Source organism: Lontra canadensis, unplaced genomic scaffold (genome assembly GCF_010015895.1).
Source record: "Lontra canadensis isolate GAN:19392208 unplaced genomic scaffold, GSC_riverotter_1.0 scaffold36, whole genome shotgun sequence".
NCBI lineage: Eukaryota > Metazoa > Chordata > Mammalia > Carnivora > Mustelidae > Lontra > Lontra canadensis.
Window position 1 is genome coordinate 17,746,517 of NW_022631030.1, and position 24,849 is coordinate 17,771,365.

The 24,849-nt window shown below is 43.0% G+C and overlaps 2 protein-coding genes across 3 annotated transcripts in view; one reads left to right on the top strand and one right to left on the bottom strand.

Moving 5' to 3' along the window:
• Nucleotides 1-8,794, top strand: part of JAM3 (junctional adhesion molecule 3) — an 88,893-nt gene extending 80,099 nt beyond the window's left edge. The window contains exons 4-9 of the mRNA XM_032868966.1: nucleotides 3,679-3,831; nucleotides 4,332-4,534; nucleotides 5,509-5,608; nucleotides 7,984-8,113; nucleotides 8,209-8,263; nucleotides 8,568-8,794. Of these exons, the coding sequence (XP_032724857.1) occupies nucleotides 3,679-3,831; nucleotides 4,332-4,534; nucleotides 5,509-5,608; nucleotides 7,984-8,113; nucleotides 8,209-8,263; nucleotides 8,568-8,603 (677 nt within the window). The 3' untranslated portion in view covers nucleotides 8,604-8,794. The remainder of the gene's footprint in view (nucleotides 1-3,678; nucleotides 3,832-4,331; nucleotides 4,535-5,508; nucleotides 5,609-7,983; nucleotides 8,114-8,208; nucleotides 8,264-8,567) is intronic.
• A 3,647-nt stretch (nucleotides 8,795-12,441) lies between these two features.
• The window catches only part of NCAPD3 (non-SMC condensin II complex subunit D3), a 64,790-nt gene continuing 52,382 nt past the window's right edge, over nucleotides 12,442-24,849 (bottom strand). For both annotated transcript variants that reach the window (XM_032868969.1, XM_032868968.1), the window contains 8 exons: nucleotides 22,624-22,734; nucleotides 20,575-20,712; nucleotides 19,704-19,870; nucleotides 19,343-19,482; nucleotides 18,383-18,460; nucleotides 12,979-13,050; nucleotides 12,840-12,900; nucleotides 12,442-12,749 (listed from right to left, as the gene is read on the bottom strand). In XM_032868969.1, the coding sequence (XP_032724860.1) occupies nucleotides 12,641-12,749; nucleotides 12,840-12,900; nucleotides 12,979-13,050; nucleotides 18,383-18,460; nucleotides 19,343-19,482; nucleotides 19,704-19,870; nucleotides 20,575-20,712; nucleotides 22,624-22,734 (876 nt within the window). In that variant the 3' untranslated portion in view covers nucleotides 12,442-12,640. The remainder of the gene's footprint in view (nucleotides 12,750-12,839; nucleotides 12,901-12,978; nucleotides 13,051-18,382; nucleotides 18,461-19,342; nucleotides 19,483-19,703; nucleotides 19,871-20,574; nucleotides 20,713-22,623; nucleotides 22,735-24,849) is intronic.

The window sequence follows — 24,849 nt, forward strand, 5'->3', positions numbered from 1 at the left end:
CCCCCCAACCCCCCTCCCCCCCAGCAACCCTCAGTTTGTTTTGTGAGATTAAGAGTCACTTATGGTTTATCTCTCTCCCAATCCCATCTTGCTTCATTTACTCTTCTCCTACCCCCTTAACCCCCCATGTTGCATCTCTTCTCCCTCATATCAGGGAGATCATATGATAATTGTCTTTCTCCGATTGACTTATTGGGGCGCCTGGGTGGCTCAGCCATTAAGCCTTTTTTTTTTTTTTTTTAAGATTTTATTTATTTATTTGACACAGAGAGAGCACAAACAGGGACCAGCAGAGGGAGCTGCAGAGGGAGAGGGAAAAGCAGGCTCCCCACTGAGCAGGGAGCCTGATGTGGGGCTGGATCCCAGGACCCTGGGACCCTAGGATCATGCCCTAAACTGAAGGCAGACTTTAACTGGCTGAGCCATCCAGGCACCCCAATCCTGATAGATTTTTTTAAAACTTTATTGTTGAAGTATGGGTGATACACAGTGTTATATTAGGCTCAAGTATATAACATAGTGATTAGACAAATCATACTCCGTGCTCACTGCAAGAAGAGTAGTCACCATACAACATTATTACAATATTATTGACTGTATTTCCTCTGTCGTACTTTTTATCTCCATGACTTACTTATTTTATAACTGGAAGTTTGTTTCTCTTAATTTCCTCTTCACCTATTTTGCCCTGCCACCCACCCCCTCCCCTTTGGCAACCACCAGTTTGTTCTCTATATTTAGTAATCTGTCTCTGGCTTTTTTTTGTTGTTTGGTTTGTGTTTTAGATCACACATATAAGTGAAATCATATGGTACTTGTCTTTCTGTCTGATCTCTCTTCACTTAGCATATATTCTCTAGGCCTGCTGATGTTGTCACAGATGGATAGATCTCATTCTTTTTTATAGTTGAGTAATATTCTCAATTATACACACATATACACATATACCATATCTTTGATAGATTTGCTTACATGGTAGAAGTCTAATCCTCCACTAACGGCTACTGGATAACAACCTTCTTATTAGAAAATGCCTTTGCAAATGTTCATCTTTTGTCATAAGCATTTTTCTAGTTTTATTATATTATGGTAAATCCTTCCTGTTCTTACCACCAGTCATCAGGTTTTAGTAATAATTATTTTCTATTTTTGTATCCTTTTTTCCCCTAATTCCTTCCCTTATTTGTCATTTTTTTTTTTAAGATTTTATTTATTCATTTGACAGAGAGAGCACAAGCAGGGGGAACAGCAGGCAGAGGCAGAGGGAGAAGCAGGCTCCCCACTAAGCAGGGAGCCCAATGCGGGACTCAATCCCAGGACCCTGGGATCACGACCTGAGCTGAAGGCAGAAGCTCAACTGACTAAGCCACCCAGGCGCTCCTTTATTTGACATTCTTTAGGTTCTTCATGCTTCTTTGAAAGACTTACCATCTTTTTATGCTTTAAAAGTTTTAAATATTGAGATATAGTTCATATAGCATAAAACTCACATTTTTTAAAGTGTATACTTCAGCAGTTGTTAGTATATTCAACAAAGATGTGCAACCCTCACTGCTATCAAATTCCAGAACACTTTTATCAACCCCAAAAGAAACTGCATATCCTTTGGCAGTGACTTACCTTCCACCGTGTCCCCACCTCCAGGCAACCACTAATCTACTTTGTCTCTATGTATTTGCCTATTCTGGACACTTCATATAAATAGGATCATACAATACGTGGTCCTTGGTGACTAACCTCTTCCATTTAGCATATTATTTTCAAGGTTCATCCACGGTGTAGCATGTATCAGTACTTCATCCCATTTTATATGGTTGTATAATATTTCATTGCACGTAGGCCACTTTTTTAAAATCCATTTATCAGTTGATGTACACTTGGGTTATTTCCAGTTTTGGGGTGTTATCAATAATGTAGCTATGGATATTCATGTAAGCATAATGTTTTTTGTATAAACAAGGTTTCATTTGGGGATGGATAAATGACCAAAAGTACACTTGCTACGTAATATGGTAGTTATATATAAACTATATTAGAACCTGTCAAACTATATTCCCAAATGGCTGCACCATTTTACATTCTTTCAGCAGTGTTTTTCCCTATATCCTCACTAACATTTGTAATTGTCCACCCTTTTTTTTTTTTTAAGATTTTATTTATTTATTTGAGAGAGAGAATGAGAGAGAGAGAGAGAGCATGAGAGTGGGGAGGGTCAGAGGGAAAAGCAGACTCACCGCTGAGCAGGGAGCCTGACTTGGGACTCAGGATCATGACCTAAGCTGAAGGTAGACGCTTAACCAACTGAGCCACCCAGGTGCCCCTGTAATTGCCCACCTTTTCAATCTGGCTGTCCTAGTGGGTATGAAGTAATACTTCATTGTGGTTTTGATTTGCATTTCCCTGGTGACTAATGATGCTGAGCATATTTTCATGTTCTTGGGGGCCATTTAATATACTTTCTTTGGAGAAATGTCCACTCAAATCCTTTGTCTATTTTTAATTAGGTTATTTGTCCATTTATTGTTGAGTTGCAAATTCCTTATATATTTGGACACTAGTTCTTTTTCCCAGATACATGATATGCAGATACTTTCTCCCATTTAGTGGATTGTCTTTTCAAAACTTGAATGTGTTCTTTGAAGCACAGAAGTTTTCAAATTTTTTATGAAAGTCCAGTGTGAGCCATTTTTTTTTTTATGCTTGTGGTCTTGGTGCCATTTCTAAAAAATTATTGCCTAAGCCAAGGTCATAGTGATTTATATCTGTTTTTTCCTGAGAGCCATACCGTTAACTCTTGTTTTATTTTGTTTTATTTTTAGTTTTATTTATTAGAGAGTGAGTGCTTGAGATATAGAGCACAAGCAGCAGGGAGGGACAGAAGGATAGGGACAAGCAGACTCCCCACTGAGCAGTGGGGCTCGATCCCAGGACCCTGGGATCATGGCCTGAGGCCTGATGAAGGTCTTAACTGACTTAAGCCACAGCTTAACTGACTGAGCCACTAGGAGCCCCCATACTGTTAACTCTTGGAGGAAAGTCTTTGTTGTATAGTGTGAGGTAGGAGTCCAGCCTCATTCTTTTGCATGTGGATATCCAGCTGCCCTAGCACCATTTATGAATACTGGTTGTTTTTTTCATGTTGCTTGTTTGATTTTTTTTTTTTTTTTTCTCTTTTAATGGGGAATCCTGGCTAGGAATGATGAGAATGAAATGAGGTCCGTGCTTGCTTGCTTGCTTGCTTATTTATTTATTTATTATTTTAAAAAGATTTTTATTTATTTGTCAGAGAGAAAGCATGAGCAGGTTGCAGGGGAGAAGGGAGGCAGAAGGAGAAGCAGGCTCCTTGCTGAGCAGGCAGCCCGATAGCAGAACTCGATCCCAGGATGCTGGGATCATGACCTGAGCTGAAGGCAGATGCTTAACTGACTGAGCCACCCAGGCGTCCCAAGGTCCCTGCTTTAACAACAGAGACACATGTAATGAGTCCTCTTACACACCAGGTACTATTTTGGTGCTCAGTGTCCTTAGTTTACCTCTCTTTTACAGGAGCAGAAGGAGAAGCCAGTCTGCAGTGTCCTTACTGAGGCATTAAATGCTAGCCCCAGAAGCCACCTTCTTCACAGGTGACAAAGATGTCTTTAAACAGTCTTTTTGTGTTCTGCATCTTCTTTTCTGTAGGAGATTTGGCAGGTCGTGCAGAACTATTGGGGAAAACCTCTCTAAGGATCTGGAATGTGACCCGGACAGACTCAGCCCTTTATCGCTGTGAGGTGGTTGCTCGAAACGACCGGAAAGAAATTGATGAGATTGTTATTGAGTTAACTGTTCAAGGTAGGAACTCACATGAAGTTAAAAATATGTTCCCCCTTTTAGACCTCATGAATCTGCCATAAAATAAAAAAGGTTGGGGAGGTGGAAAAATAAATAAAAATAAAAATAAATAAAAGAGATTAGCTCTTTCTTTCTTCCCAGAGGTATATCCCTGAGGGTATCACAGGCCTTAGGGGGCAGGCGGTTTTAGGAGCTTGGACTGCCTGAATTGGGATAGAAGGCGAGAAGGGAGGTGGAGCTCCGGCCACTACCCCCAACCAGCTGTAGGAAGTGCTCCTCAGGAGGGGCAGGCATTAGAAATGCACTTTGGGTTATACATGGGGGTGAGCTGTGTGTGGGGCAGATGCCATGGCAGATCCAAGCCCGTGGGCGTGACATGGCTATGGCAGTGGTGCATCCCCTGGCTGGTTTTCCTTTTTTATGAGCAGGTTTATTATGGACTTTCAGAAGAATCAATCCATGTGGCTGATTTGAAACCCCAACTTGAATTTCTTCCACAGTGAAGCCAGTCCCTCCTGTGTGCAGAGTCCCGAAGGCTGTACCTGTAGGCAAGACGGCCACGTTGCACTGCCAGGAGAGTGAGGGCTACCCCCGGCCACACTACAGCTGGTACCGCAACGATGTGCCACTGCCCACAGACTCCAGAGCCAATCCTAGATTCCGAAATTCCTCTTTTCTCTTAAACTCTGAAACAGGCACTCTGGTAAGATCTCTTCTTGGACGTAAGTATAGAAGAAATGTCTTTGTTGAGGAAGGGATATTTATGGTGGGAAGAGCACTTACTAGGAAAAACAATAAACTTTATAAGACAGGAACTAAAAACCTATAATGTTGGGGATTCTGTGGGAAAAAATGAACCCTCCCTCCTTTATATAAGCAAGTAAGTTCTAAAAGGATTAAAATAAAGGAAGGGAAACTTGTAAAATAAAGGTGATTGTGTAGGTCTATTAAAGAAATATAATGGATGGGTGATGTTAGGGTCCTGATGTGAATAACCACCTGTAATGAGACAGGGAATCTGGATTACTGGTGGAATATTCGATGTTAAGGAATTGTTCATTGCTTTAGGTACAATAAGGTATTATAGTTATAATCTGAAGAAGTCCTTGTCTTTTAGAGCTGCATGCTGAAGTTTTTATGGATAAAATGTGTCTAGAATGTTCTTCAAAATAACCCAGTGATGGTAGTGGAAAGTGGTTGGGGGGCAAGATGCAGTTAGATTGGTCATGTATAGAAGACAGACTGCCCTCCGCAGCAGCATCTCAGCTGGGCTTTCCTACAGCCAGCCCTCCTGATCCTTGGCGTATTTAACTATACGTAGTAACAAGCCAGGTTATATAAAATCCTCTGTATTTGTATTGCCCAAGTGTTGCTGAGAAACAATCCTTATTCTTATCTTCACACTGCATTCTGAATGTTGCTTTGATATCTCCAAAAATCTGAGGGGATCTCATTGTTCAGGAGCTCTTGGGCAAGACTGCTGGGGAAGAATATCAGGGAAGAACCTGACAGTGCAGGAAACTGAAAGGAAGCCAAGAGCAAATGAGATATTTTACTGCGCTCTGGACTTAGCACCTTGTTGGGAGGCGGGGGTGGCGGAGCATAGTGATGTCTTCAGTCCATAGAGGTCTGCCCTGTTGATTGGTCTCATGATTTACTTGTAATTTACTGAAATAGGTTTTCAATGCTGTTCACAAGGAGGACTCTGGGCAGTATTACTGCATCGCTTCCAATGATGCAGGCTCAGCCAGATGTGAGGAGCAGGAGATGGAAGTCTGTGAGTTACTTTTTGTAACTATTTCATCTGAAGACTGGCAAGTGGATAGAACATTTTTAATTTAATATTGGACCATCAGTTTAGACAACCGGTCTCCTTTCTTCTGGAGATGACTAAATTCACCAAAACCCATCTGGGTACATTGAAAGGAAAGATGAGAAAGTTCTGAGTAACAGCTAAATGACTAATAAGTGGTTACTTGAAATATGTTTATCTCCTCAAAATAAGACTTTCTGGAGTCTTCTGGTGTTGGGAACATAGCTAATCATGTCACTTTAAACTGAGGTTTTTTTTTTTTTAATTTTTAAAGATTTTATTTATTTGACAGAGAGAGCAAGCCAGAGAGCACAAGTGAGGGGGAAAAGCAGAGGGAAATGGAGAAGCAGGCTCCCCACTGAGAAAGGAGCCTGATGAGGGGCTCTAAGGTACTGGGATTATGACGTGAGCTGAAGGCAGCCACTTAACCAACTGAGCCTCCCAGATGCCCCTTAACTGTGTTTAATAAACTCCACTTCTGGGATGTAAGCATCTGATTCTTGATCTTAGCTCAGGTCTTCATCTCAGGGTCATGAGTTCAAGCCCTGTGTTGGGCTCCATGCTGGGCGTGGAGCCTACTTAAAATAAATAAATATATGGATAGATGGATGGATAGATAGAAAAAATTACTTCATTTCTTTGGTAATTGATAAGATCAAAACATGTCATGTAAAGTCTCCAGAAATTTATCCAGTTATAACCATTTTGTGGTAAGCTGACAGCCAGAGGTTTAGCCTCAATAACTTTACCATGCATGTTCTGTGATGATGCCATCTCTAGGGCGCTGGTTCTAAAGGAGAGATGTTGAAGGCAGGATGGGGCAGATGGAGCATGTCACATTCACAATCACCTGGGGAGCTATCTCAGCCCCTCCCTCCTTCCTGAGTATAACTGACCCCAGAGCAGTCTTTTCCATGATTGCCTGATTATGAGAATCCTTTGCACTGTTTCATGTACAGATTCCAAGGCCCCACCCCAGGCTTATGGACTTAGTCCTCAGGGGAGGTCTGGAAATGTCTGTGTGTCAAACAGAATTCCAGGGGATTCTTGTCATCTGTCAAATTCAGGAAACTGCTCCAGGGCAGGAGGAAGACTCTTGGACTTTGCCCCAGACCTCCTGAATCTCTCTCTAGTGATAGAGCTTGGGAATTCACATTTTAAAGTTAAAATTCCAGTTTTTAAATGCACACTCACATTTGAAACCCTTGCATTAAGATAAGGGAGAATTTAACAACTTCCAAGTTAGCTGGCTTATGTTGCTATATCGCTTGCATGTTTTCCATTGCATTTTTGTCTGTATGGAGGAAACAGCCCCAGTGCCCCACACTGTTGTGGACTGGGGCACCTTTGCCCGGTATAGAGAAATGGGAAGAGAGGGTCAAGGGCTTTCCTCCAAGAGGCTTGTAGATCAGGCCATGCAGCTGAGAGTGAAAGGTCATGTTCCCACCTCATATTTTTACTTTTCAGTCCTGTGCAACACTAGTTCTTTTCCCCCAAATAATGCACAGCAAAGGAAATCCATGGAAATTAGGAATTTTTTCTTTGGGATTCTTGGCCCCTTAATTCTGTCTCTATAAAGTGAAACAATTTTCTCCATTAATAATATTTTTAGGGATTTAGCCAGAAGATTGTAAAGCCTTTTTAAAAATGCTAAGCCCCTTTTAAAGATTTTTTAAAAAATTTATTTATTTGACAGCGAGAGAGAGATCACAAGTAGGAAGAGAGACAGGCAGCGGGGTGGGGAAGCAGGCTCCCTGCTGAGCAGAGAGCCTGATGTGGGTCTTGATCCCAGGACCCTGAGATCATGACCTGAGCTGAAGGCAGAGGTTTAACCCACTGAGCCACCCAGATGCCCCCTAAGTCCCTTTTAATACCGGATTAAGTATAACAGCATTTGAACTGTGGAGGTCTCAGTACTTTTTACAAGTGAGAGCAGGGGTCTGGGGTCCTGTATGTTCTGGGCTAAAAGAGTTGAAGTGGGGACACCTGGCTGGCTCAGTGGGTTAAATGGCTGCCTTTGGCTCAGGTCATGATCCCAGAATCCTGGGATGGAGCCCCACATCAGGCTCCTTGCTCGGCAGGAAGGCTGCTTTTCTCTCTCCCAGTCCCCCTGCTTGTGTTCCCTCTCTCGCTGTGTCTCTCTCTGTCAAATAAGTAAATAAAATCTTAAAAAAAAAAAAAAAAAGAGTTGAAGTGGTCTCACTCTGCTCTTCTGGCTGGAGTAGGCATGACAGGGCAGTTGCGGGAAGTGGAAGGATGCAAAAAAGAAGTGGGGTCAAGGACTTTTCTAAGACCAGATAGTGTGTATCCTCTCTTCCCTTAATCCCTCTTTTTTCCAGATGATCTGAACATCGGTGGTATTATTGGGGGAATCCTGGTGGTCCTTGCTGTACTGGTCCTGATCACTGTGGGCATCTGCTGTGCGTACAGACGGGGTTACTTCATCAATAATAAGCAGAATGGCGAAAAGTGAGCCTGTCTTCTGTCTTAAGTGATCAAACCAAAGTTTAAGTTGGCATTACATGAAAAATCAGTCATTGAAGCCCTCTTTCCTTCTTTTTCAGTTATAAGAGTCCGGGGAAGTCAGATGGAGTGAACTATATCAGGACAGATGAGGAGGTAAGGAAAGGAGTGAGGCAACAGAGCAGACATTGATTAGGGAACCTAGTAATCGAAGTGTTTCCAGAAAAAATGACATTCGTCCTTGGAAACCTTCCCAATGCAGGGTTTTTACACACTCCTGGCATTCAGTTTGCAGGCTCTAGTAGTAGATGTTACCTTTGAAGAAGGGTTTCATTTGATTTGTTTTGCCATAAGTTTCTTCAGGGAAATGGGGATTAGATCTGGCTTCCACTTTCCCTCTCCCACTTGGGCCCCTGGGTTTGTCAAGGATGGCCGTTTCTAACCTGTGTTGGCCTTGCAGGGCGACTTCAGACACAAATCATCATTTGTGATCTGAAATCTGATGGTGTGGCTGACGGAGCACATGCAAATACCTCTACCAGAAACTCCTATCAAGAGCAGCCCGGGAGCCAAGTGCACTTGGACAGAGCTAGACACTTGCGCAAAAGCTTTTTGTTTTGGCCAAAGTTGACCGCTACTCCTTTCTTACTTTTTAACAAGCCACATGAATAAAAGAATTTTCCTCGAGATGGGCATAGTCATCACAAGGGGGAAAAAAAACCACACAATTGTATTTCACTGAGGCGGATTCCCAGTCTGTTTCTGGCCTGGCTCCCACCTGAGCGTTAAGGTGAGCGGAAAGCTCTTGCTCACAGAGGCCGGGCTGGGCACTGTGGCCTGCGAAGCCAGTTTATTTGCCGCTCACTTACATCAGCTTAGGTGAGTCCTGTGTGTGGGGCCATCAGGCAGCCACGTAGCACCAGCATTGCAGGGCTGCAACACCCTGCAGAAGCAGAGTTTGAACAGTGAACCCAGAAAAAGAGGCGTTTTATGTGATGGTCTTGTTTCACAGCTGCCCACAGCCAGCACTGCAGATTCTTCTTGAAGGTTTTGTTGATCAGTATTTTAGTGTCCATCTTGGAAAATCTATTTGGATCAGAATTTTATAAAAACAGCCCAAATCAGGAAGGTAAATTGCTTGTCCATGGTGGTGGTGGGGGGTAATATTTACATACAAACCTTCATCTTGGGCAAAATCTGAAATGGTACTGAAATAATGCTCTGCTTTTCTATGGGTGTTTATTTTATAAAATTTTACATTCTAAATTTTTGCTAAAGATGTATTTTGGTTATTGAAAGGAAAATTTCTATTTAAACTGTAAATATGTTGTCATACAGTGTTAAATACCTATTTTTTTAAAAAAAATTTCAACTTAAGATAGGAGTTCCAAGCTACTAGTGTTAAATTGGAAAATACCAATAATTAAAGAGTATTTTAACCCCAAAAAAATCCTCTCGAGGAAGCTTACTGGAACATTCCTTTTTCCCCACATAAGTTTCAGCATTTTTCACAAGAGAACTACATTGTCTATACATCAGACCATTGTTACTTAGGAAACTTTTTAAAAAATCCAATTGAATAATGTCAAAATCTGTTTTCATCTCTCCAGAAGAAAATGTAAGCTCTAAGGTTGGCTTTGAACAGTCTCTTCCTAGATTACTCAGACTACCTAAGCCCAGAGACACCACCCGTAAGTGGTTGGATGTACCTGTGAAACCATGTTAGCCCACCCCCGGGCTTGAGTCCTGCTCCACGCTCTAAGTTGATATTGGCTACTAACTTTGAAGGCTAGCCAGCATGTGCACTGCCATCTTTATTGGCCTGACGGTGGCTTTGTGTGCTGATTAGCTTTATAGTGTTGGACAGTTAGTTGTAAGGTGGACATTTCAAGAAGGGTGGGTGTCTTCCCTGTGGTATCCCAGCCTTTGGATCCCCTGTGACAGAGCTCTTTGTTTGTGAATGGCTCCTGAAACAAAGCAGCCTCTGCTGTTTGGTTTTAAAATTCATTTTACTTATTTGTGTAGTTCATAAGACTGTCCAGGGCCAAAGGCCGTTCTAAAAACTACAATAATGTTTTTTTAAGAAAATGAATTCCACCCTTCCTCTTTGCCATGAAGAAAGCACAGAGACACCACAAGTTGTGTCTCACTTCACAATAAACCCATTGTGTGGTGGCGGTGAGGCCATCCCTTTGAAGAACATCAGGTATTGCAGCCAGAGCAGAAAGCCTGATGGTGAGGAAAGCGAAATGCCTGAATCAAAGGCCATTTTCTGATTTTTTTAAAGTCTTTACCTACCCAAGACACTGCTGCTCACTGGGTGTGGGACATTAGAAACATCATTTAAAAGCCTTTGTTCTTCAAGAGCAGATGTTCTTCACCTTAGATACATTGCTGTGTTAAACTCATGATGTGAAGCTGTTCGAAGAGGGAGCTTCTCAGAAGAGCGCTCCAGTCCCAGTGCCTCCAGTGTGCTTCAAGGATGGTTTTTATCCAGAAGGATAGAGTCATCTTGGGATTAAACTTCCAGTGTCTTAATTTTTTATACTTGGAGGGTTTTTTTTAATTGAATACTTGAGACTTATGTTGACTTTTCTTTTTTAAGTTCTGTGAATACTCTGCCATGGGGTATTTGGCAGAAGTGGTGGGCAACTCTTCATAATTGCTTAATGGTACCCATCTTCTTTTGCGTTTGTGTCTTGAATGCTTAGACTTAAGATATCCCTTCATCTTCACCCCATCTTGGTAGAAAGGGATAGAGTCCCTGTTCTCTAATTGTTGGGGAGCAACACTCTAGCTGCCATCTTGGTTGTCCAAGTGATAGGACGGCCTTGTTGACTCCCTTCTTGTGACCACAACACCTCCTATCCTAGTGCCATGTGAACTGGGTCTGACAGAAGTGAGTATGGAGTCTGGGAAGTTGTTGCCTAATACTGTAAAAATGTAGACAGAAAAGGAACATTCATGTGTTTTTAAGATGTGAATGTGACTGAAGACTCGAAGCTTCTATAAGGCTACTGTGGCCTCTGGTGTGGCTGTTGCTGTACATAGACGTTGCAGACTTGTACTAACACATCTTTAAGTTGGTATTTGTTAAACCTCATTTATAAAAGCTTTTAAAAAAATCAACTTTGTCTCATTATTTCTCCTCCTTATGTGCTCTTATGTTGAGTTTACCTCATTTTCCTAGCATTTTGTTAGGAAGGTACACTTAAAATGGCACAATCCCAGGTTTCAAAAGAGGCTGCCATCAATTACCATCTACTTAATTGGGAGATAACTGTCCTTACTCAAGAGCAGCTTTGTGACTCTCTCTGCCAATGACATCTCCATGTGTGTCACCATTCATAGATGGGAGGACTGTAGAATAGACACAAAGCACAGTGACATTCTACCCCTCAAATGCAACTACCACATTTATACTAAAAAAACATATCAACACAGTAACCCTGTAATTTTGCTTCTATAGTACCGGGATTAAAAAGGGAACTGACTGAATTTTTTCCCCACTCTTGGATAAAACATGAATGTACACGTGTTTTAAGGTTACCTAACGGTATCAGCAGAAGACACCAAGACCTTCCCTCTTCATGGGAGCAGTCTTTGTGGACTGTTAATACAAACCAGCATTAGTGCATGCCACACATAGGTGGAACTTTCATGAGCCAGCCCATGTTTACATTTGAAGACAGATGTGTGCTATTAGGAGGCAGACAGCTTCTGTCAGGGTACAGAAGCAGAGGGACAGATGAGCTGAACCTTAAAGACAAAGGGAGTCATTTTTTTTTTTTCCTAAAAGAAAAGTTGGGTTTTATTCTTTTTCTTTCTCTTTTTTTTTTTTTTTTAAACAACAGACATTTATTTCTCACAGTTCTTGAGGCTAGGAGGGTTTTATTATTCTTAAACACTTAATGTGAATCAAAATGACTACCAGTAAAAGCCCTGTTCTAAAAGTAGAAATATTCTATTAAATAACCAGAAGGCTATATTTATGCTTAACCTTTATTATTCCATTATAAAGCTGTACACTTTAAAAACCTGCAATTTATAAATAAGAATAAAAAAAATAATTACAATGAAAATTTCATCATTAGATACAGGAAACTACTGTACTATAGGGAATTCTGACCATATAACAAACAGAGCCTTCATTTATATAAAAGAAAGCTGATCTGTTGAGTTCCTTAAAGACCAGAGTATGCTTTATCAGAATGAACATGATACTTCCAAATGGAATAAAATTAGAATATTAAATAGCTAAGGCAGTTCTATATTATATATATATATATATATATATATATATATATATTTTTTTTTTTTTTTTTTTAACCACATATTGCATAAAGAGAAATGTAAAAGGTTGGCCAGCCACAAAGATAAACAGAGTGCTAGAGTCACAAGAAAAAACTCTGGTATCACACAGTAAAAGTCTCCCTCACCCTGGGAGTGAGGGAGGTGGATTCTGCCTTTCCACAGGCAGGAGACAACATCTCCTTAGAGCTCTTGCCTCCCGGATACTCCTGAATGACTGTTTCAGTTGGCTGTTTTCAGGGGTGTCTTTCTGAGTGACCTCCTGCTAGGGGCTGGGTTATCTTTATTTCTGGCCGGGGACTTCACATTCCACTGCTGAGGCTGTGGCGGCCTAGGGAAAGGAAAGAGACAATCATTCTGGAACTAAAGATAAAACACTGACACAAACATTTACCTCAAAAGGAACTCTTGGTAAACTTACGGTTTATCAGGAAGCGATAAACATAAAATGTCATTTCCTTGACACTGGGCTTCAATTTTCTCTGAAAGGGAGTCAGACACAAATTCAGACTTCCCAGAACTCAAAAGCGGCTAATAAATCTGACAGGAAAGGAACTTGCCTTTGACTGAAGGTGTCCGTGGTGTGCCTATGTAGCTGACTCCTAATCCAAATGTGACATCATTGATGGTCCCTGGGTAAATACGGGGAAAACAACACCATTAACAAAAAGCCAGTAGGAGAAAGACCTACATAAAGTCACCTGAGCAAGGTCAGTCATGGAGCTTCTGCTACAGTTTTACTCAGTCACTTGTATCAATCCCTAAGCACTGTCAAATCTAAATCCATGGGCCCTGTCAGGCCTCAATTTTACTTTTTTGTGGGACTCAAATGAAGTTGGAGACTCTCCTCCTGGACACTCATCCCACCAATGGTCTCCTGGCTCCTTCCACCTCTGACTACTTCCTCAGATGGCTCTGTGGCCCCTGCATTCCCACTGCCCACTGCCTCTGGCTTCTTACCCACCCCACATCTCCAGTTACTGCCAACATACCAGTGACTCCATTCAGCTCTAGCCTCTCTCAGGAGTCCTGCATTTCCTAGTGTCCCTCAATGCACTCCCTGAAAACACTTGGCCACCTCGTTACCCCCACTTCTCAGCACATTCCTTCTGAATCTCCTATCAATACACTGTCCAAGTCAGAACTGTCAGGCATGAGAGGTGCCTTCTCCAGACCTAATCACTAACTGGTTACATTTGCCTTCCTCCTATCTCCTCCTCCTCCCGTTGCCTCCTCTCCTCCTCACTTGATGTCTGCTCCTCTCACCCTGACTTAGCTTAGTGGTCTCCACCCATGGCCTCCTCTTCTTTCAGTTCTCCCCTAGGAGGCAGGGAGCAGTGTAGGAACAGACCTGAATCAGACTTGATCTGAATACTGGCTCAGGGTCTTATTGAATTACTCTAAAAACCTTATTGAATTACTCTAAAAACCTCAAGTTTTTTTTCTTTTTTTCTTAAGATTTTATTTGACACAGAGCAAGATCACAAGTAGGCAGAGAGGCAGGCAGAGAGAGAGAGAGGGAAGCAGGCTCCCTGCTGAGCAGAAAGCCCTGATGTGGGGCTCGATCCTAGGACCCTGAGATCATGACCTGAGCTGAAGGCAGAGGCTTAACCCATTGAGCCACCCAGGTGCTCCAAAACCTCAGGTTTCTTTAGCTCCAAAATGGGATACAGATGTACTCACCTCAGGGGAGTTGTAGGGATTAAAGAGATTATTTATGTTAAGTCCTTAACAGAGGACTTGGGACAAGGTAAGTGCTGAATAAAAGTTATTACTATTGTAATTTATTAGCTGTTACTCCCTATGTCACTAGAGTTAAGTTTAAAGATGTAGTGAGGTGACTGCTCCGCTTAAGGGTCTTGCCAGCTCAGTGTTCTAGGGGAAGGCCTAAAATCCAGCCTGTTTGAGCTGGACAGACCCACCTTTGTGTAAGCCGGCCCCCAGCCACCCTTAGGAACCCACTTGCTGCATTCCCACACTACAGGCCACCATGTCCGATCATCACGGTTCTCTTCCTGGCCCTGGTCTGGGCATGCAGTTCTACCTGGAGTGCTTCCCTCATCTCATCTGAGTGCTTCCCTCATCTGACTACCATGCCAGTCCTTTGAGACCTGGGAGGCGATGCATCTCCCAGGGACTTGCTCCCTACTTTGTGTCCTGTACCGCTGTACATGAGCTATCAGCACATCTGTCAGGAATAGAACAAGGCTCAACACGGGCCGCTGACTGTTCTGTCAGAGCCTTCATGCCTTCCAAGAACACGTGTGCTATGAACCTTCTCCCCTACACTGTGGCCTTGTTAAGAGTACTGATTAGATCTTTCTGGTCTGTTTTAAAGTCCACAGTGCATCTGCAGTGCGATGTGCCCACGAACAACTAAAGCTACATTAACTGCTAAGAGACCAGTATTTTCATAATGTGTGTTGGAGAGGATGTGAAGAAAGGGGAACCCTCTTACCCTGTTGATGGGAATGCAAGTTGGTGCAGCCACTTTGGAAAACAGTGTGGAGATTCCTTAAGAAATTAAAAATAGAGCTTCCCTATGACCCTGCAATTGCACTACTGGGTATTTACCCCAAAGATACAGATGTAGTGAAAAGGGCCACCTGTACCCCAATGTTCATAGCAGCAATGGCCACAGTCACCAAACTGTGGAAAGAACCAAGATGCCCTTCAATGGACGAATGGATAAGGAAGATGTGGTCCATATACACTATGGAGTATTATGCCTCCATCAGAAAGGATGAATACCCAACTTTTGTAGCAACATGGGTGGGACTGGACAAGATTATGCTGAGTGAAATAAGTCAAGCAGAGAGAGTTAATTACATCATATGGTTTCACTTATTTGTGGAGCATAAGAAATAACACGGAGGACATGGAGAGAAGGGAGTTGGGGGAAATTGGAGGGGGAGATGAACCATGAGACTATGGACTCTGAAAAACAACTTGAGGGTTTTGAAGGGGCAGGGGTTGGGAGGTTGGGTAAGCCTGGTGGTGGGTATTATGGAGGGCGCATATTGCGTGGAACACTGGGTGTGGTACATAAACAATGAATTCTGGTACACTGAAAAGAAATTTAAAAAAGAGAGAGAGAGAGAAAGAGACCAGTATTTTCATCATGCTGCCACTCAAATAGCTCAGTTGTGCTTATTCCTGTTTCTGGGAGGTCTCTCCTTGTGCTGCAGTTCAAACTCCCCTTCCCTACGTATACATTCCTTTTCCGGTTTGGAAGCCTGAGCACATCCAGGCAATAGGTCTCCAAACTTGGCAAAGGCAACTATGTGGTAGCTCTCAGATCCCCTGTGCACTTTGTAAGGACTTGCAACCAAAGGCAGGAGCATCTCTGCTGCCTGAGTGACAGCAATAAGAGGAACTTGCTAAACCTGCAGGGATTTTCAGTTAAGATCTAGCTCTGAAAAGGACTAATTTACATTTAGCAAAGCCCCTCTGCTCATGCTGAATACCACTGGTGTGCCAGAACAGTGGAACTGGCTAGCATTTTTCCTCCTACATTCTTAGAGCTGAGACCACTTCCTGACAGTCACCCCACCTAAGAGTTGTCAATAGAATGTGTATTTATAAACCACAGAGAAAACAGAACTGAGTGTTTTTACATGATCTGATAATTCTCCCAGGAAGGAGAGCTAATAGGAGACCCTTCTTCAAGCATTCCTTCCTGGTTCAGAATAAGGAAAGATGGCCACGAATTTTATATTCAAGAGCCTAGAGAGAGAAAAAGTAGTCTGTTGACCTGGGGTCACCTGACAGTCTTATTTTCAGTGCAAAGATGGCTCCATGCATGCACATTCAAGCAGTGTTAATGCAGCATGCCAGGCTTCACAGCTGAGGAACTCAGGCTGCTAGGAAACCAACCAAAGACTGGAATCAGGGACTCCTGGGGATGAACAAAACTAAAATGAGATGCATTTGCCCCATTTCTGCAGCATATGGTTTCTAATGCCAAAATAGAAGCACTCTGAACCAGGAACAAAGAACATAAAAAAATTTGTCTGTTTCAAAGGGTTGAATTTTTCACATATATAATATTACACCTGTTCAATATAGAGGAACCCCAAATTACAGCTTTTAATGACAAAAGCAGTCATGATTCAGTTGTCATCTAAGGAGATGTGGGGTAGGAATTCTGTTCATCTGTTAATCCCCCTTAAAAGGAGGACTTGATGGGCACCTGGGTGGCTCGGAGGGTTAAGCCTCTGCCTTGGGCTCAGGTCATAATCTCAGGGTCCTAGGATCAAACCCTGCATCAGACTCTCCGCTCAGCAGGGGGCCTCCCCCCACCCCTCTCTGCCTGTCTCTCTGCCTACTTGTGATCTGTCAAATAAATAAAATCTTTTTTTTTTTTTTTTAAAGAGGACTTGATGGAAATTCTCTACAACTCAGTAAATACTCTAACAGATCACAGCATCACAGGTCATAGAACTGCCCAGCAACTAGCCAGAACACACTAGGTAGGTGCTCAATAAATTTGTATGACTGAATGTACAACTAAATGAATGGCTTGCTCCTGGGCTGCACCATAATCAAACAGAAGAACACTTTAACATGTTCTCATCTTGCAGTCATGCCCAAGAGCAGCACTGGGGGAGCAAAGGCTGTAGAAGAACATAGGAATTGCAATCAGGAGACTTGACTTCAGGTCCCAGCTCTGCCATTTATCCCATCACTTAACTCATTAACATCTGTTTCACTCCTCCCATGTTCCAGGCACTGTGGCAGGCACAGTGGGTACAGTGAAGAGTAAAACAGCTTATAAACTGCAAGGACAGGTGAAGCAGTACAGCTGACCCTGAACAAGGAGGGAGTCGGAGCTGCCAACCCCACCAACAGTCGAAAATCTGTGTATAACTTTTAACTGCCCCCAAAGTTAACTACCAATAGCCTACTGTTGGCCAGAAGGAAGCCTCACCGGTAATATCAATAGTTGACTAATGCATATTTTGTATGTTATATGCATCACATACTGTATTCTTACAATAAAGTAAGCTGATCAGAAAATGCTATTAAGACAATTTGCGGTGCTGCACTGTAAACAATCCGCGCATAAGTCGACCCGTGCGGTTCAAACCCGTGCCGTTCAAGGGGTCCCCTGTGTCTGGAGGTGTGGTGAGTACTGCTGCTGGAGGGTAAAGCAGCGAACACCAGGGAAAGGGAAGTTGTAGATGAGGACATGGTGCATGAATGCCCCGTGGCAAGCAAGAGCAGGTATATGCAGGACTTTGAGAACCTGGCCCAGGAGTGGCGGAGAGAGGAAGGGGGAGGTTAAGAGGGAAGAGGCAGGAGGCACACTGAGACATGCTGTGGACAGTAAGAAGGTATAAAACAAGGTAATAGGAAAAAAATCCTCTATACTTCTAACTCACCTTGACTTTGAAATAATAGGAAATAACAGAAGATTAGAAAAACCACCCAATGGGAGTGAGAAGACAGAGGTTCTCGACACAGCTGGTGGGGGGGTCCTCAATAGGCCACTGAACCCGAAGGCTCGCTCAGCTTGGCTCTGGAGCTGGCCTCGATGACGTCCATGTAGCACGCCAGCATCAACATGTGACAGCTACAAAGCAGGGCTGCCCGAGGCAGGCAGGAGTGCCCAAGTGCTGGCTCTAGAATGGCAAGCATGGTGCTGCCAAGGGAAGTTGTACCTCAGCCTCCCCATCTGTCAAACAGGGATCCTCACGGATGGCTGGGAGTTTAACTGAGTTCGTGCCTGTGAAAGCACTTAGAAGAGCGCTTGACTTACATTCAGCTAGTTCCTGGGCTGTTGAGTTACAATTATCATGAGACACCATGTGACAAGGCACCACAATGTTGTGGACCACAAGGAGTGCCTTCATCTAGTACAAGACCTTTCATTCAAGAGAAGGAGTCTTATTGCAGCTCCTGCAGACACACAGTGGCTGAGGAGAGACTTAGCAGAAGCTGGCTTGTCACAGGAGTACTTACTCTCGGGAGTACTGATCGCTCGTTTAGTTACGTGGTCCACAGCTCCACTGGACTCCTGCTCCAGGCTGTAGGAGTTTGCTAGGACAAAACAGGGAAGTTTTAGCTGTCCAAAAAAAGCCCCAACATGATTAGCAAGATCTATGATAAAGTTAATATCCCAAATAAAGTGTTCTTATAATGAAGTAATTCAGGAAGATATCAAAAAAATTATAAACATGAGAAACAATGCCCATTTTCACTAGGATTCAAAGAAAAGGAAATTAAAACCATCACCAGTTTTGATCTATAAAGCCTGGCAAAGAAGAAAGGAAATTGTTAGACCAATGTTTCGAAGTATGAAAACAGACACCGGTGCACCACTTGCTCCCATCAATGTACAACCACAGGGAATTACAGAAGGCAACCTGAGCAAAGGCTTTAAAAATATCCATGGCCTCTGAGTGCTGGGAATCAATCCTAAAGATTATATACTTTATTGTGACATTACTTCAAAGAATTGAAAAACACCTATATTTCCAAGAAGAGGGTAATAGTAAATAGGTTTCAGTACTTTCACAAGATAGAATGCCACGAAGCCACAGGGAGAAAAGTTAGGAAAGAAAAGTTCATGAGCAAATGTTCACTATTATTGTCAGTATGTGTAGGGAAGTAGATTACAAACCAAAAATGCTCACTAAGATTACAACTTTATAAATAAGGCAAAACGCATGTGTGTGGGGAGTAGAAAGATGGGGAAAATGAACACTAATGGATGAGTTTTCCACTTTACTCTCTTTTTCAAATCTCTTCTTACCCAGAATCCCAAATGCCCAAAGTTGTTTATTTTAAAGATAAGAAAACAGAAATCACTTAGAAAAGGATAAGAGGGAGGCCTGTTCTGTATTTTCATCTGTAACCTCACTGTGTCGGAGATACAAAATCCAGCACTTCTTTCAGCCCCTGGAGCCACTTGGGGCTTACCACGATTGCACATTTTGTCCAGGCTTTGAGAGCTTAATGGGAATGGCAACGCTCCTGTGCTCCGACTCCGGTGCCTGCTATTAGACTCCACAGCTTTCTTGACAGAATTCAGGATTGCGATGGTGCTCAGGGACATGGGCCTGTAGAAGAAAACATGCCACAGACACGCAGAGAGGAGGGTGAAAATGCTGGAGTCACCACCCTCTGCCTCTCAGGTGCACCCTCAACCACACTCATTGCAAATCTGAAGGAGAGGAGCCTGGAGGAAGTGTTCATGAAACACCCAGTGGGGAAGGCACAGATATCATGGAGAATGTGGTGAGAGGCAGTCTGCCCCAATCCTGATGCACCAGCTCCATACCTGCCTTTGGGCATGAACCCCTTCAATAGCCCAGACTCAAGGGAAGGAGATAGAGGCGGTGCTTGGCCAGCAGCCGCCCTGGGTGTTGAGGGCAGGGTAGCAGCAGCAGGCACAGTGGCACCTTCCTGGCCAGCAAGAGCTGGCATTACTTCCGAACTCGGGGCAACCTGTCAGAGAACAGAAATAAAGACTATTTACCTACTGAAACTTTTTTTTTTTTTTTTTTTTTTATGGAAACTTTACATGCCCTGAGCACCATATCAGCCCTGGGCAAGTAGAACTTTCTCTTCAGAAAGTTATGGCAGATGCTATGGCATTAAAGAGAAAAAGGATTTAGTTTGCCTTCATCAGTTTTTAATGCAGCAGATCTATCTGGATTTCTCAGAGAAGTGACCACACTTTGTCTGGAAGTGAACAGCAGCTTACTAGAAATACCCCAAGCCACATTTTGTCCTGAACAGGGGCACACAGGGAGCAGGACCACAAACAAACTGAGACACCTAGAGGGATCTAGTTAGCTATGATCACTAGAATCACACATTAAATAACCCAACCACCAGCTTGCTTTTTTGGGCATTCACATATGGCCCCCAAGTATTACTAGGATGACTTTCCAGAAAAATTCACGCGGCCTGGCCATGAGGGAAGGGAAGCCTCTCTGATCAAATAATCTGTGTGGCACACGTGGCAAAGGAACACAAAGCGATCCACAACCGGCAACCCAAAAGGTCTTGTTCCAACCAACCTCGGCTCCTATGTGGGTTTCAAGAAGCACTGGGAAAAGCTGGCAGTCGAAGGCAGACTGGAGAGGAGGGTCACATGCTACTTGTGCTCTTTGTGTCCCCCTGGCCCTGTAAGCTACCCCACTCACATCTGCTTGTCCCGCCAGCTCCTGCTCCTGCGCTAGCTGCTCGTTGTACTTCTTGATGTCGTATTCAAGTTCTGATGCCAGCTGCTTGTCTAATGCAAAGAAATCCTTTATTTCATCACGGTAATCCTGCATCACCTCCTAAAACAGACCCAGAGGCATCTTTTAGTGTTTTCTTGAATAAATACATAAGCTCTGCAACACAACCTTATAAGTATTAACAGGAATAATAAGATGTGTTTTGTTGAGAGCAGACTTATTTCTGGTACATCAACCAACAAGTTAAATAACATGATGGTACTGTCCTGGGAAATGCCAATTACACTCGTATTGACCACAGGAGCCAGTAAGCATGACTTGAGAGATTAACTATCAGTTCTGATCTCTTAGGGAGCGTCCTGTCTAACCACCACTCAACAGGCAGTTTCCCAGGATCCTGATGAGGAAGAAAGAAAACAGAATCACACAATCTGAGCCTAAAGCAGGTCTTATACAAGGGCACAGACCTGCCACTAATAAGCTACCCCTTATCCATTCCTGAAAGTAGGGATGGGGATAGTGATGTAGCTAGGTGATCGGGCTTCGCTCTGGGTCACTACCAGTTTAAAGGCTTCTGTAGTGTCACTGAGGCAGGTCCTTTAGCAATTCAAGTCAGAGGTTCGATGGGCAGGTGATATATGGCACTGTCCTGGCTCTGACAGGACCTCTGAAGCAAGTTACAGGAAGCTGTGCAGTCTAAAAGTTGCTCATCTGTCTACACTAGCTTTCTCAGAGGACTGCAACTCTAGCTCTAATCCCATTGTTCTGTCTTCCTCTGAAGATAGGACAGAAGAGCTTCCATCATACAAGGCTAAGAACACTCTCAGGCCTTACAGGGAGATGCCAGGGACCAGGCCTCTTTGCTAAGAGGAAGAAACCATTTCATCTAACAGTATCAGAGGGAAAAGATTTATCGTAGCCCTACCTGCAAGGGAAGTCCTAACAAAAGGTAGGAAATCTATGAACACTTCCAGGTACCATGAAGAGAGGGCTGCACAGGCGGGGGGAGAGGACGGCTGGAGCTGCTTTCACAGAAGGCTGCCAATGCACGAGCACTGTGCTGCTCAAATAAGGCAACTGTGTGGCCATCCTCTGGGCGTGTGCTCAGAAACAGGGGATACTTATTGTTCATAAGCCTTTAAGTAGTTTATTGAGGATCTAAACTTTTTTTCCCTCTCAGAGCTTTAAAACAGTCAGGGCAATAAAAGCATAAGAATGACTGGAAGTTCTCATTTTGTCCACACAATGAGCCTATCTTTCCTACCTTAACTTCCTTTAGTTTAAAGAGCTATTTGAAGAATTTACATTAAATGTAATTTGGTTGTAGCCCTTATTGAAAAAAATTTTTTTAGCATTTCTTGAGGAAGAAAATAGCATCGTGTAAACAGAGAAAGGAAAAAAAAAAAGTTCCATTATTTCTGATAGAAAAATTTTACCAGAAAGGTCGGGGTGCCTCATTTATGTCTGCACAGCAGTTCTACATATTCTGAGTGCTTAGACCATTTCTCATGGCCTCGGATGCCACCAGTGATGGTGGCCCAGCCCCCATCAGTGCGCCCCAAACCCACTGTTATTTCCTGATGTGGAGGCAGTGTTAAAGGCAAACATCCCCAAACTGAACATGATGCCCAATTTCACTTTATCCCTCCCCAGAATGACTAAGATGAAGGCTTTGTACTTGACCCCAGTTGAGAAAGCCTTCAAAACTGAATCTCCAAACTGGCATCAAGGACACACAGACTCAGCACAGTGAGTCAGCCCTTCATAAACTCAACAGCATGAAAAAGGCAAGAACCAGCTTCTGTAGAACCTATGGTCAAACACTCTCTCTGTTCTCCCCAACAGTCAAAGGCCTGTTTGGCTGGTCTGATTCTAAAAAAATATAAAGCTGGTTTTGTAGCATTCTGAGTTCCTGTGTTCACTGACCAACTACACCATCATAACTGTGACAGATCCTGAGTAATGAGCTAGAGGCAGGAGACAGAGTCCACAAAGCACAAAGTCATCTTTTACCCTGAGATAGGTCATGAGTTCCCGCAAAGCTGGGATCTTATTTTTCTCTAGTACGGTCTTCAGGGAGATGATTATTGGAATAATATTTTCTATAAAATTCTTCTTCTGAACCTGTAGGAACACAAACAAAGGCATGTTTTAGATGGATAAAGTTCTGAGACAAAGGCTTCTCCACCTAGCTCCCTCTGCATGGCTGAGCTATATAGTACTACAAAGGCTTCTTGTTTATCTTTTATGATGATGCTGGGAACTCTAGCACCTTTGTCCTGGAGACTTTATAAGCATTACCTCAAAATACTCAGAAGGCTTTGTGAAGTAGGATGGGGGCAAATGCTATTCTTATTTTCTAAACAAGAAACAGGAATTAGAAATAGGATGAATAAGTTGACAATAAGCTCTAAACCTCTACACAAACCCATCTCGGATCCAGTCAATTCTTCTACTCGGCATCCTCCCTTTGGAATAAAAATGAGTTCACTTCTGGCTACTCAAAAGGGACATTTTGTATTCCTGCTGTGAAATGACAAATGGTTGAGAATGTCTAAGCATGAAAGAGTCAGTGTTATATTTCTCTCTTTTTGTGTGTATAACTTTGCACACATTTAGAAAAGGTTTATGTATTTATATAGTACCTGATTTGACCATGCCTTCATATTCTTACCATGAATCATCACTAACCATAGGTATTTTCTAATAAATCTCTTAGAATTAAAAATAATCAATATAGTAGCCAACATATGTAGAAAGATTTATCCTTCTGGATTTGGAAAGTATTCTTTTTCTTCTTATTTAAAGTCACTAGTATATGTTCCTTGCTTGTAAATCACCATTTCTAAAAAGGCTTATCAGTTCCTGAAATAGAAGTTCGATCGGTAGAGAAATAAACACTTTAATAAATATGAGTCTGAGCAGATGGTAAGTATAGGGATGGCCTTAAAATGTGGTTTAAATGCATGCAACTCAATAAATATTATCAAATGCCTTCTTTGTACCAGACACAAAGTTAACCTGTGGGGATATAAACATGAAGCCAAGAATTCTTGCCTTCAAGCTACTTCTAGACCAGGCTGTGTGCTATGATGTATGACATGGTGTGACAAGTGGCAGGATGGTGAGCAACTTACAAAAGAGGGATGCCTACGTAGGCAGGTGAATCTTTTGAAAAGATGTAGGAATGTGGCAGCAGGAAATGAGGACAGGGTGGGAGAGGCCCTGCAGGCGGGCAGACAGTGTGCAAAGGCAAACAGCAGGAGCACACACCTCCCACTTGAGGAACCAACAGGGGCCTGGAATGGAGGGGTCAGGGAGGGGAGCATGGAGACGGGAGGCGCAGGGACAGCATGGATACCCAAGAGTTCCATGTGCCTGGGAGAATAATAAGGATTTTATTCAGAAGATGATAGGAAGCCACCAAACTACACCTAAAGGTAGCAGTGGTGAGGTATAAATTATATGCAATAAAATTTACCCATGTTAAGTTTGACGCATCTGACAACAGTATAGAGTGAGTAACCAATACCACAATCTGCGTAATCATCCGTAATCCATCACTCTGAAAGTTCCCTGCTGCCCTCTGCAGCCAATCTTCCTCTAGTCTCTTTTAAGCAGGAGAATAAAATGATCAAATTTGTCCTTAAGAAAAACTGCTGGGGCAGCAAGGTGGTACACAGCCTGAACCAGAAAGAAACTAGAGACACAAAGGGTGTTGAGTGAGGAAACCACCGGGAACGGCACCAGTTTAAATAAGTGAAGAATGGGTGAGAGAGATGGGTTTGTGAGATAAAATGGACAGCATCTAGGGACACACTGGATGGCATCAAGGTCTATTTCTTTAGGGTCCAAAGCTCTCAGGACTCAAGTGGGAAATACAGCCTAGTGATCAAGGCTAGTTTAAGACTGGACCCTGGTGAGGACTATGGCCATTAAGTGCCATTCTAAATTAGTCTGATCCCAATTTGGATACTCTGGCCAAAGGAAGCATGCATTTGGCATGCCAGACTCCAGACTGGGGTGGTACTGGGTTACAACTTGGTAGATAATGGTTTGTTTCCCCACAATAAAGACAGTGAGAGAAGAGACAAAGAGGAAGAAGAAAAGAGGAGTAACTCAGTTTTGACAGAGGAAGTTTGAGATGCCTGTGGCACATCCAAGCAGACAAATGAGATGGGCTCAAGCCATGAGAGAAGGTGGAGCTAGAAACAGAGGCAGAATCATCATCACTAGGAT